The sequence below is a fragment of the Etheostoma cragini genome, chromosome 18 (assembly GCF_013103735.1).
Source record: "Etheostoma cragini isolate CJK2018 chromosome 18, CSU_Ecrag_1.0, whole genome shotgun sequence".
NCBI classification, from domain to species: domain Eukaryota; kingdom Metazoa; phylum Chordata; class Actinopteri; order Perciformes; family Percidae; genus Etheostoma; species Etheostoma cragini.
This window is the reverse complement of record NC_048424.1, coordinates 17,711,158-17,724,069: the sequence shown is the minus strand read 5'-3', so window position 1 is coordinate 17,724,069 and position 12,912 is coordinate 17,711,158. Positions and strand designations below refer to the sequence as shown.

The 12,912-nt window shown below is 39.1% G+C and overlaps 1 protein-coding gene across 1 annotated transcript in view; it reads left to right on the top strand.

Moving 5' to 3' along the window:
* Window positions 1-12,912, top strand: part of psmc6 (proteasome 26S subunit, ATPase 6) — a 24,448-nt gene that overhangs the window by 1,411 nt on the left and 10,125 nt on the right. Inside the window, exons 3-9 of the mRNA XM_034900446.1 lie at window positions 3,341-3,380; window positions 5,514-5,566; window positions 8,975-9,042; window positions 9,703-9,817; window positions 10,018-10,105; window positions 12,367-12,428; window positions 12,504-12,627. Of these exons, the coding sequence (XP_034756337.1) occupies window positions 3,341-3,380; window positions 5,514-5,566; window positions 8,975-9,042; window positions 9,703-9,817; window positions 10,018-10,105; window positions 12,367-12,428; window positions 12,504-12,627 (550 nt within the window). The remainder of the gene's footprint in view (window positions 1-3,340; window positions 3,381-5,513; window positions 5,567-8,974; window positions 9,043-9,702; window positions 9,818-10,017; window positions 10,106-12,366; window positions 12,429-12,503; window positions 12,628-12,912) is intronic.

The following is a 12,912-nucleotide window of genomic DNA, read 5'->3' as shown; positions in this document are numbered from 1 at the left end:
GCGCTGAAAATTACGTCATCACGCGTTGCTATAGTGACCAGCCACGCTGAGGCTTTACTCAATCTGCAATGGAAAACGTAAGTATAATGGGCCAAGGCGAGCCGAGGCGAGGCAAGCTGTTACCAGCAGTGGAAAAACGCCATTAGAGCCTAAAGCCCCAGACACCATCCAGACTGCCGACCCTCGGTAGAAAAGGCAGTTGGACTGATCAGTTTCCCCGACTTAGTCAAAAACAGTGGCAAACAGTAGGCGGCGCTAGTTTGTATTGTCACCCAAATATGAAAACCGGCAGCTGATTGGACTGGTTTCTCTGGAAAGTCAAATAAGACGTTCAAGGTGGCTTGTTCAGTATACAATCTCACATTTTTATATTTATGGGGTGGCTGCCAATCAGAAAGTTGGCAGTTCAATCCCTGGCCCTGCAGTCCCATGTCAAAGTGCCCTTGGGCAAGAAACTGAACCCTGTGTTTCCCCAGATGCTGCGCGTCGGAGTCTGAATGTGCATGAATGTTTATCTGATGATATAATATTATATTTTACTCACCGAAACGTGTTTCTGAAAACATTTTAAGCATGAAATATTCCATGCAATTGCGGAATCTGTCTTCATTTCAGATTGACAAAGATCAGTTTTTAAAAGATTTTAGTCAGATTTTGAGAGACTCTAGTAGCAGTATTCCCGCTCTTCGTTTCCGGGTTTGCACTCCACCAATCAGATTGGTCATTTGAGTCCAACTGCCAGCAGTGATCTCCTTCCGACTGAGCATGTCAGGTCGGCCAAAATCAAGGCAAAACAGTAGGGCTGTAATCTCCCACTCGACTAGTTGATTTATTGGTCGATTAAAATTCTGATTGGTCGATTTATTTCCTTGTTAATTTCCACCCATAGACCGTGGGGGTGTTTTCAGAGCATGTCTGTTTCTGAACAACACCCTTGTTTTCTTGATTAGCCCAACCCACTGGGGACAGATTAAAGAAAGAAAGAACCAGAAAGCCTTGGTTTAGTGGTTTGCTGACCATTTATTTAATTGTAAGTGTTTAATTAACAGTCGGTTCTCCTCCACCATGTCGAAGACATCGGCAGTGTGGCAGCATTTTACAAAATTAGATTTCGGACTAACCGCAAAATGTGAAGGACTCAAAGAGCAAGTTTCAGAGTTAATACAACACAGCGAGGCACTGATCTTGACCACAGATATGTTTAAATATACAGTATATATTAAAGTGGGCGTGCCTTTTGTGTATAAGAGTAAAAGCTTTAAACTAATAGTTAATTTGTGTCTCAGCCACAAAGCCAAGCTCCTCTTTTCAACCGCTCTGTTCAAGGACATGCACAGAGCGTGGATGCAGCGCTGTATGAGCCGACAGACGAGTGTCATTTCATTGCAAATAATTAGGTCAAAAATGTTTAATATACTGCATTAGCCTACAAGGACAAGTCCTGCGGGACAGTACAGTTAATTCATCTAACTTTTTTTTTTTTTACGTGACTCCGAAGCGTTCCCAAGCTAGGTTGGAGATATAATCTCTCCACCTAGTCCTGGGTCTTCCTTGAGGCCTCCTCCCATCTGGACGTACCTGGAACACCTCCCTAGGGAACCGCAAAGAAGGCATCCTCACCAGCCACCCTCCTGAGGAAAACCCGTTTCGGCCGCTTGTACCCTGGAAAAGAAAACAAAATGATTTAATTTACCAACAAGCAGGAAACAGAGTTGTAGTTTGCCTGTCTGGGAGGCTCTGACACACTTTCTGACTCTGTGTCTGCAGACAGCTGTAGGCTAGTTCTGTGCATTGTCATTGAGGCACGCAGCCACTTTCCTGCATAAAACTTTAAAATGTATTGGTTTAACTGATAACTTGTTGGTTAAACGGTTACCAGCGGGACTTGCAACCCCACCCGTAATGTTTTGTCATGTAGGCCTAAGTTATAAAAAAAATGCAATTTAATATTTTGCCCTGTAAAAAAATATGCTTGGCCAGTGGATCTTTTCATCTGCCCGCCAACTTGGCCGTTGAGTTAAAGTCAGACACTGACTGCACATCTTAAATCTGTGTGCAATGCATTTTTTTTACATTTCCCTTATTTTCCTGATAATGGTTTGGGCATAAATAAAGAAAATACAAGTGTTATTTTATTTTAGTTCAGTCACATTTTAATTAGATGGTGCTTGACAAATGCACATTCAGAAATGTAAACAAATTGTTTATTAAATTGTTATTATTATGAATTATAACATTGTTGTCCCAACCCCATACAGGGTCTACCTCGCTCTTGTAGTTTTTGTTTACACTGAAATAGCAATCATATAGAAGGTTATAAGACTACAATGAAAGGGGGGGTATCTAACACCCAGTGTGGTAAATATTGAGTGAGGAGTGAGCCAGAGAAAGATGACACTATTTTACAAGGTAAATGGTTGTATATTTAGCAGCCTATATGTATTATTATTTTTTCTTCAAAGAAGTCTCTGCTGTTACCTCTCTCCAAAGTCAGGAAGCGGTACCGTTGCGTGTGTCAAATGTCTGAGCTGACAGTAAATTCCCATCTTTGCCAACTGTATGGCAGTGCATTTGATATGAGACTTGGAAGACTCCTGGTTTTTGTATTGCCTCCAATTTAACGATAGTTGCTCTTCTAACAAACAAATTGTATTTTCTGAAGACTAGTAGGTTCACCAGTAAGTACAGTGCATGGACTGGATGGAAGAGCCACCATCGTGATGCCACGCCCCCCCCCCCCCCCCCCCCCCCCCCCCCCCCCCCCCCCCCCCCCCCCCCCCCCACACACACACACACACACACACACTTTGTCAGACACACGCTAATCCTAGTGGACGAGAAATTGACAGCTGCGTCTCAAACTAGCAAAGACACTTTGCTACAGAGGGCATTTAAATGTATGTCTGATCAAGTGCCAATTTAGGGGACATCGCCCAACCCTAGTAGGCTAACCATTCCCTGGTTTTCCCTTTGCCACAACACGCCACTTGTTTAAAAAAGATGTGGTAGCATTTGCTCTGGACGGGAAGGATAACTCTGGGAGTTAAAGGGGTGTGTCGCGATTCTGCCTTCTCACAGGAGCTGAGTATCGCAATTTCAGTTTTATTTTCCATATTGTAAGAGCCCTGGTACTAGCACTTAAAAAGTATGATCTGTGGATTCCTAATGTAGAGTTTTGTGTCTATGAAATCTACAATGTTTGTCTGTTTCTCAAGAGAAAGGAGAGGGTTCTTTGGGTGAAGACAGTGGAAGGGACCTAATTAGACAAACAGGAGGGAGATGATCAGAGGCTGATTTGATCCTGTCTTTACTAACCACATCTGTGCCTCCTTACTTGCAGATTGTTGGAGAAGTGCTCAAACAGCTGACCGAGGAGAAATGTAAGTTTATTGGCAGACATTTTACATTTACTAGTGCCGCTCAGGTAGTACGGGCAAAATGATTTTAGGCTGAGAGGATTTTAGCACCACTGTGCCTTAAATTGCCCATCTTATGAAAACATGTGTGTCTCTGGTGCATCCAAACGCATACAAACTTGGAAAAAAACTATCCATGCTCTTTTGAGTGAGAGACAGGTTTCTGAATATGTCCTGCCTTCAGTCTCCCGGTGAGCTGTTCAAAATCTGCACGACTTTCTACGTCACAACCCGAGTTGAGGTGCCCAACCATAGCATGCTAATTAGCTATTATTGCTAATTATAGCTCTTTCTCAATGAGAAAAAAACACAGTGATGAGGGCTGTCGCCCCCCCAGTTCTTTGTAAAAACCATGAACACAAGGATGAATGGCCATTGGCTGAAATTTAATCTCCAAAAGAACAATTTAAATGTCCCTGTTCTGCAAGTATTCCACAAGTGCGCCCTCGTTTAAAACAAGTCTCCCAGCTAATCCTGCCTTGTACTGGCCAAAGTTGATGAAGAGTTATTTAGCTGATGTGATCTTACTGAGACTTATGTGCGACTCCCAACAAAGATAGTATAGAATTAAGAGGTCTCACGCTGTAGCTAAAACCGAAACCCAAACACACAGGGTGAAAAGAGGATCTGCAACAATGTGCAGTAGAACAAAAAGATGGTGTTTTTTCTAAGTGAACCTATTATGGTACAAACTTAAAATACAATTATGAACCTGAAAATTGGCATAATATGGGCGCTTTGAGGCTGTACCTAACTAGTTGTCGATCACTAGAGACTTGCTCACAGCACCCTGGTGAGTCCAGCTCATCTTTCACCATTGCTCCACTGGTAATTACCTACTGTCAAGGTAGGCAATAGGGGTGTAACGGATCACAAAACTTGCGATACAGGTCCAGTCACGGTTTTGAGTCACAGATCACATGAGCACAAAAAAGGGAATTTAAATGATTCATCAAAAATGTTATAACAAAAACTTTTAACAGTAACCTTTTTTTTTCACCAGCAAATTGCTGTTAAATGACAAATACAGATGAAAAAAGGGTATTTTACAATTACTTTCAGTGCACCATGATGTTTAGCAGTTTCAAGTAAACGCAACATTTAGTCAGGTCTGTGTTTTTTGACAAAAACAATAACCAAGTGCTAGTTTGGGTCTTTTAGCTCATATCTTTAGCAGCAGACTGTTTACGTCCCTGTGTTGGAATTCTTTACAGTGAAATGCAGTCACACTACATAGTTTAGCTGTCAGCATTTTAATCAGTTTGTGTTTAAGCCAGATACTAACTAACAGTAGGCAACATTACCTGCCTCTAACCTCTGTTTTGAAGCATCAGTGAGCAGAGCAAGCATTTAAGTGGCACCAAAATCTGCGTTGCTTTTCTGTCCGTTAGAGACAGGCCGTTTAGGTACCAATTCCATATTTGCACTGAACTTTAGCATGCGCTGTTCACATGAACAGAAAATTGCTATACCTGTATCTTTTCACGGCAATCCTCCATTGGGATTTATCTGCCAAGTTTAAGAAACAGCCGCGGTGAAAATGTATTTTAAATAAAAAAAAAAAAATGTTTTTTAAATTAAACAAGATGAGACCATGACAAAAACAAATGGATTATGGACACCTTTCACTTATAGAGATAAGTTTTGTGATAAAGGGAGTTTTTCCTCGCCACTGTTGCTTGCTCTGGAGGGAACTAGAACGGTTGGGTCCTTGTAAATATGTGGTCTAGACCTAATCTATCTGTAAAATGTCTCGAGATAATTCTTGTTATGAATTGATACTATAAATAAAATCTAATAGTATAGATATCCTGTGCACGTGAAATTATGATGACATATTCAATGTGTCTATGATTATTGTTTAGTAGAGCACACAATTGTTTACAAAAGCACAGCATTCGTCATAGATTTTTGATTTCATTTACATAATTTGAAAGTGCTCTAGGACAGGCTTTGTATTACGCAAGACCCGCCCTATCTAAGCTTGGCACCGCTTAAAAAATCTCTGAACAAAAATCCAAAACAATCTGTGACTGTGACACACTGTGATTAGCTCAGACATGTGACGCTAATGCATTTTTAAAATTTTTATTCCAGTCATTGTCAAGGCCACCAACGGACCCAGATACGTGGTTGGATGCCGCAGACAGGTAGGTGCTGAACACCAATGTGCTTAGTGTCCTGTAATTAGATGTATTATCTTCTCTCATTGGTGGGTCACCAAATGTTATGGGGACTTTATTTTTTATCCTTTTTCAGGAGACTGATAGTCCAGATTTTCAACAAAAACGCAAATTGTACAAATATATTGCAAACTTGTGGGGATATCTTGATCTCGATTGGATCGGAGACGATTTAGCTTTTTTTTTTATATAACTGATAGGGGATCAGCATTGAGCCCGTTTACTAGGGCTGGGACTCTCTTGGCACCTTTTGTTTCCAATTCAGAGGCCAACGATTCGATTCTAAACGTATTATCACTGCATCTCGTTGCAACATTTTTTTGATATAAATTTCCAATTCTAAAAAAATTACAAATGTAAATATGAGTTTTTTACGTTTGTGATGATAAAGAAAACCAGCAGATGAATTATCTTTAAGATTTTATTAGAGAAAAGGCTTTTATTTTCAAAATGACTTTCTATAAACAATGCAATAATCAGTGCGGGTTGCATTTCAGCACAATAAAATATAGAATGTTAAAAAAATAAATTTTTTATAACAGAGTATGGACTGAAGTATCCAAAACTTTTGATTTAGTTTCAACGTAGAGTATAGGGATTGCAGTGTTGATGAAGTACCGTCGACAAGGTATCTTGTACCCCGGCTTCAAAGTATGCACCATCTCCCCAAAACCCTCATTCTCTACAACAGAGTATGGTATTAAATCCACTGAATTAAATTTTGCAATGGAGTTAGTAATCCATTTGGCCCTATACAAGTTCGGTGACAGCTGTGCCATTGCTTGCTCAATTGTCCTCTGGCTGCCATCTGGAACGGGTCGCTTTACTTTCAACTCTGAGTGGTATCGAGAAATGTGGTTTTGTAGATTTGTTGTTTTCCAAAGTATGTGATTCACACACTTTACACACAGTGAAGGTCTTGTCCAGCTTCCGCTCGACCTCATAGAACCCAAAGTGATGCCATACAGCAGCTTTTAGAGTTAGTTTTAGAGTTTTCTTTAGCGCAGCGGGCAAACTAATTTAATTTTTAGAATTCTTAATTGACTTATTTAACTTTTAAATAAAAATCAACACATTTAAAAAAAAAGTAATCTTATTTTTTTAATAATAGATTATTAACTTATCAGAATTAAGCATCCAGTCGTTCTAGAGAGAATCGCAATGCATCTAAGAATAGTGTTTTTTTAGTTTTTGTTTTGCTCCCCGACCTCTACCATTTACTTTACTCTGATCATTTCCATCCATTTCTCCAGGAAACCACGCTTTTACGCGACAACAAAATCAAAGATTGACCATTAAACACAAGATGTGTCACTAAGTTTAGTTTTAATCAAAGATTGACTATTAAGCGCAAGAGGCATCACTGAGTTTTGTATTTGCTGTCCAGCAAGGAACTTGAAACGGTTTATTCTTTGGTTGGGGGTGGGATTCTGTTTTGATGTTGAGAGAAAAGACACACTAGCTGCATGAAATGAAATGTATTAAGCTTAAGACATTTTAGATACTTTGATCACTTGGTTATTTTTGTAAACAAAAAAAACGCTGTGCTGCCCCATTATCTGAACAAAGACAAGTATCGGTAGGGCACTCACTATTAGCAGATATTCACTAATTAGACATCAGATCGGGGATCAAAAATGATGATTGGGACGTCCTTACAAACTTACCAAACATTTATTAATTTGTGTCTGGACCCAAATATTTAGAAACTGTCAACGTTTATTATACGTAAGGGCATAAAACTTGAAGTTGGTCATCAAGTTTGGTTTGGGGCTTCATGGTAACTTTTTCCCAGGGAGCCATTATTTTGGCTGTGTATTCTTTACATTGCTTTAAACTTTATATGGTTCAAGGTAAATATATTGTAATTGTACAACACAGCCATATGTTTGTTTGGTAATGACCTCCAAGGCATTAAATGTAAATTGCTGCAAAAATTATCACACTACGCCTTGCTAGGCCTGTCACAATAACACATTTTGCTGGACAATAAATTGTCACTGAAATTATTGTGATAAACAATAATATTTTCATTCTGAGACCATTTTCATCTAAAACAATAGCGGCACAATAATGAAGGTACACTTTTTCAAAGATTAATATACTATTATTTCTAGAGAATTATGTGTGGCAGGGCTGCGAGGAGAGTAAGAGGAGAGACAGTGGAGGAGAGATTCAACACAGGCACGGCTTTACAGAAGAAATCTGTCTTGTAACGCAAAATTAAACCATATCCATATAAACAGCATTACAGCGGATGCAAGGACATTAGCACCGGTGCGTCCTAGAGGAGCTAACTGCTAACAAATGCAAACTAGCACCAACTAGCACTGGTCACTGCTGTTGTCTGAAAAACAACAGACGGAACAAAATGTTGCGTTTACTGGTAAACTGGTAAACCTTAAGACCAACGTATAACCGACTATCTGTTGAGTTTTCCTCCCGTTACTCTGTCCTCTGTGACTGTCTACATCTAGAAACTAAGCTGCACAGGGTGCAGGGAACTACTCTGACTGGCTCATGAGCAGATGGCTTTAAGGAGCGGTAGATTGGCTTTGCAAAAAAAACAGAGCGTTCAATGAAATTACGCTTTAATAAACAAATCGCTCTAATCACGGAAATTTTATCGTGGAAAGTCAAAATCGTGATCGCGATTTAAATTCGAATAATTGCCTAACTACTATAGGTTTACATGGTTTAATTTTCAAAAAACATTTTTGTTTTTCTGCACATTGCTGCAGCTCCTTTTTTACCCTGTGTGTTGAGCTCCCTCTTTTAGCTACTGAGTGAGGTATCTTACTTCTATTCAACTTTTGTTTGGAGTCGTACATGCGCAATAGCTAGGTAAGGACAACTAGCCATTATGTAGAGCAGAATAGGAGGGCGTGCCACTCTAGCAGCTAGGCGAGCATTACAACGTGTTACAAAGTGACACACGTTTGTCATGGAAGTAAAGGCTGGACAACACCTGGATGGAGCAGTTTGTGAGCAGTGGTCTCTGTTGGAGATAAGTCCCTTTTGGAGAGGACTTTGGCTTTATTCACTTTGTAAACCTATAACATTAACCAAAAAAAGATATGACACAATAAAGGAAAGGGGGGAAAAAGCCGAACAGCATAATATAAGCACTTTATTAATATTCAAAACACTGTAATTCCCCACCTCCCGCCCTTGTATTCAATTTTTTCAGTTTGTCCTGTCACTAATTTGTATTCACGTTATGTACTGTGTGTTTCTTTTCTTTTTTTGTCATGGAAAATCTTTAATAATAAAAAAGGATAGGATAAAAAATTTTGCCAACACAATGCAGTTTCATAAATCTTTGATTTCAGTGTTTAGTATGTGTCCACTAATCTGTGATATGTTTCATCCCAGCTGGACAAGTCACAGCTGAAGCCAGGCACCAGAGTGGCTTTGGACATGACTACACTCACTATAATGAGGTAGGCTGGCTATAATCATCACTTACAATTGGTAAACTAGCATCACAGGCAAACTGTACACTTGTTTTTGCTGAACACTAAACTGGATTATACTGGTAAACTAGCTTGGCCTATGCCCTTTTACATGTGGCTTGTTTCAGTTTTTTCATAGCACATGTGACACTGTTATCATTTGTATCAAACAAGGGGTTCAATCATCTACTAAGACTGATGTTCTCATAATTTTTTATGCACATAAATTTTCCTCCAGGTAATTGTTTAGTTGATGTGCTTAGCCAGTTGATGTGACTTATTTCTGTCTTGTGATCAATTTAATTAGACAATGATGGCCGCAACACAGAGATTAAATCTATGGCATGTTCTGTGGGTAATAATACCACTGCTTTTTTCCAGAAGATTTTTTTTTTAAACAGGGTATTTTGTGATGTGAGCAATAGCAAGGTGGCTCACCTTACCCACTACGGAAAAGTCAATGTATATAAAGTAATACAGCTTATCTTTGTGTAGGTAACTTATTGAAAATTTACAAATGAGTGTGTGCCTTTTGAAGCTCAATTCAATGTATAAATGCCACAAACCAAGTGCATGGTGGTTTACGCAAACCATCTAAACAGCTGGTGATGGGTGAGTGCTCATTATTTGTTTCCTGTTCTTTCAAAGGTACCTGCCCAGAGAGGTGGATCCTCTAGTGTACAACATGTCCCATGAGGACCCTGGCAGCGTCTCCTACTCTGAAATTGGAGGCTTGTCTGAACAGATCCGTGAGCTGAGAGAGGTACAACAAAGCTGCAACAATTATTCAGCAGGATAGACTTCTTGAGTTTTGACTGTTTTTTAGATTATTTTACTCACATTTTGATATGTGTATGTGGTTGTATGGTGGCTTTGATTGTAAGGATTCTTAAACCAGATACATTTAGATTTTTATTATCTATTCATTGAGTCCAAAATATTGCTGCTTTTATTTTGTTGCAGGTGATTGAGCTGCCTCTGACCAACCCTGAGCTCTTCCAGAGAGTGGGGATCATCCCACCTAAAGGCTGCTTGCTTTATGGTCCTCCAGGTCAGTAGTTTAATGACAACAGATTTGAGTAACCTTTTTTTTTAAATACCCGTGTCTGGTGTAGGGCTGAAACAATTCCTTGAGTAACTCAAATAATTCATAACAATTCTCGATGAAAAATTCTTTGCCTCACAGCTTCTTTTTAACAATGTTTACAATGTATACCGCAGAGATCAAAAATAGTAAGACAGCAAAAACGGTTAGGGATCATTTTAATTTGCAAAAAACAAACTCAAGCAGACAAGTTGCACAAGGTAATAGTGCTGGGTGGTATACCGGTACACACAGAGTACTGGTTTTTATTTTCGATTTGAATTTTAAATATACTGCCATCCAGTGTATTTTATTATGTAATGTTCAGATTGCTACGATGTGTGACACTGTTTCAGACAGGACCCTTTTCAATGCTGCGCTTCTAAACGCGCATGGTGCGACTGCAAGGCGTTGTGAGGGTAAACCTTAGTGCCCTAGTGTTATTTTAAAGTGAAGGTGGCTAGGATAGACATAAAATGTTCAGAAATCAAAGCTGCAGAAGTAGTAGAACACAAACAGGAGAACTTGTGCCAAAAAGAGGAGCCTTGTCCGTTTGGAGTTTTTTTGGTTTCCAAAAAATCCACCACTTTAGCCACAAGCATGTGTTGAAATATCTATAATGTATGAATTAAGGTCAACGCCTTCCACATCAGTAGGTAACACAGGGAAAGCAAAAGAAAAGTCAAGCCAAATGTCACTTCAAGATTCGTTGGCTAGATAGAGTCCATACGACAGAAAAATACTTATTTTTTATTTTTTAACAACTCTATCACTATCTACCCAGCCAAACACATGGTACCGCTTTATACAGTCAAAAAAGAAGGCTTTACTCAGCTGTGCTAACGTTAAGACCTGTCACCTCAAGCATGCACTGGAGCAGCCTAATGAATGCAGTGACAATCCACCTACGGTCGTACTACAGGGTGTTGAGAAAGACGGGTTCAGAGCAATTATTAAAACACTGGATTTTAGATGTCCTGCCTTGTCGAAATACTTCCGCCATACCACTTAAATTATTCACACATCAAAGCAAGCTGACAGCGGAGCTTCACCCACTTTTCTACAACAACCTTACTTTACCTGAAGTCAAGATAGTGTTTAAACTTCAATCATACAGCTATTTTTTTTAAGTAAGTATGTTTAAGTTGTTGGTATGTGTAGTTATTTAATTGAAGTTTATTTTACTACTTTGAAATTTGCACAATAAAAGAAATAGTTTATATTTTGTAACTGTTTCATGCTTTCTCCTTCATATAACATTGTATAATGTTGCGGAGCCAAACAAACCCTTAAGTAATGAAAACTTTTAGCAAACATGATGACCTCAAAACTTTTTGTTTTTTTTATATTCTGATAGTGCTGAATACTGACAGTAAAATAAGCCACTATAAACTTATATAAAGACATCAAAATAAAGGATACACCGGGAAACTGCTAGAATCTTAAAAAATAAAGTGATACAAAGTTTTGGTCATAGCACGGTAGCTTTAATTTCTGCATGCAGTGTCTCATCTGGCGTTTAAATGCAGTTTTTTAAGATTAATTTACCTTGACTGAATATTTTTTTGGGGTTGAATGGCGGTCATCTCGCTCCCCCCTAGAGCCTGTGAGCGGAAAATCCACCCTAGCACCTTTCTGTCGGTGCACCAGGAAGCATCGCGTGATGTCAGGTCTCTCGTAACGATTTGCTTTGTTACGGAGGCTCTGCAAAAAAACTTGCTAGAATTTTTTTTAGAAAGCTCTCTGTAAACGTAGCTGCTGGCAGAGACAAACCAGCGCCTCATGCACATGGCTACTTAACATGCAGATGATGTCTGCATTCTTCATTCATTCATAAAGTTCACTCAGATCAACCTTCTGAACATGTGTCCCCCAGAATACTGTTGTTGAATAGCCGTGCTTAAAGCTTTGTGCAGTCGGTGTCTGAGCTAAGTGAATAGCTCTTTTTGTATAAGCAGTGTAAAACCCAGAGGCATGAAGGGGAAGGGGGCCAAAAAAGATTTCGATTAAAAATATCAGCATCTATTCTTGTTGTTGTATGCAATAAAATGGTTGCTTTTTCTAAAAATGAAACCTTTTTTATATATCCACTACTGCTATTTACTATGAAGCAAAAACATTTCTTATCCAATTAATCAATCAATGGTTGAATACACAATTACTAAAGAATTGCTGCAGCCCTAGTCTAATATTGATGAGTGATTTATTTATTTATTTTCCTGTAACAGGTACTGGGAAGACTCTTCTTGCCAGAGCAGTGGCCAGTCAGCTGGACTGTAACTTTCTCAAGGTGAGTGTCAGTGCCAATTTCAGGGTGTACTACCACACTGCAGACAGTCAACTGATGTCTGTGTGTGTGCCACAGGTTGTATCCAGCTCTATTGTGGACAAGTACATTGGTGAGAGCGCCAGGCTGATCAGAGAGATGTTTAACTATGCCAGGGACCACCAGCCTTGCATCATCTTTATGGATGAGATTGATGCCATTGGTAAGTGACACTGGAGATCTGGTATGGTTTCTGACTTTCTTGGGACTTTAACATTTTAATTTACTTGTGATGTTTTTCAAAGGGCATATCAGGGATCATTTAGCAAATTAATTAGTTTAATAATAATAATAATAATAATGTATCCTTTATTAGTCCCACAAGAGGTAATTACAATTTACACTCTGTTATTACACACAGGCCTTAATTACACATACAAACCCGATTCCAAAAAAGTTGGGACACTGTACAAATTGTGAATAAAAACAGAATGCAATGATGTGGAAG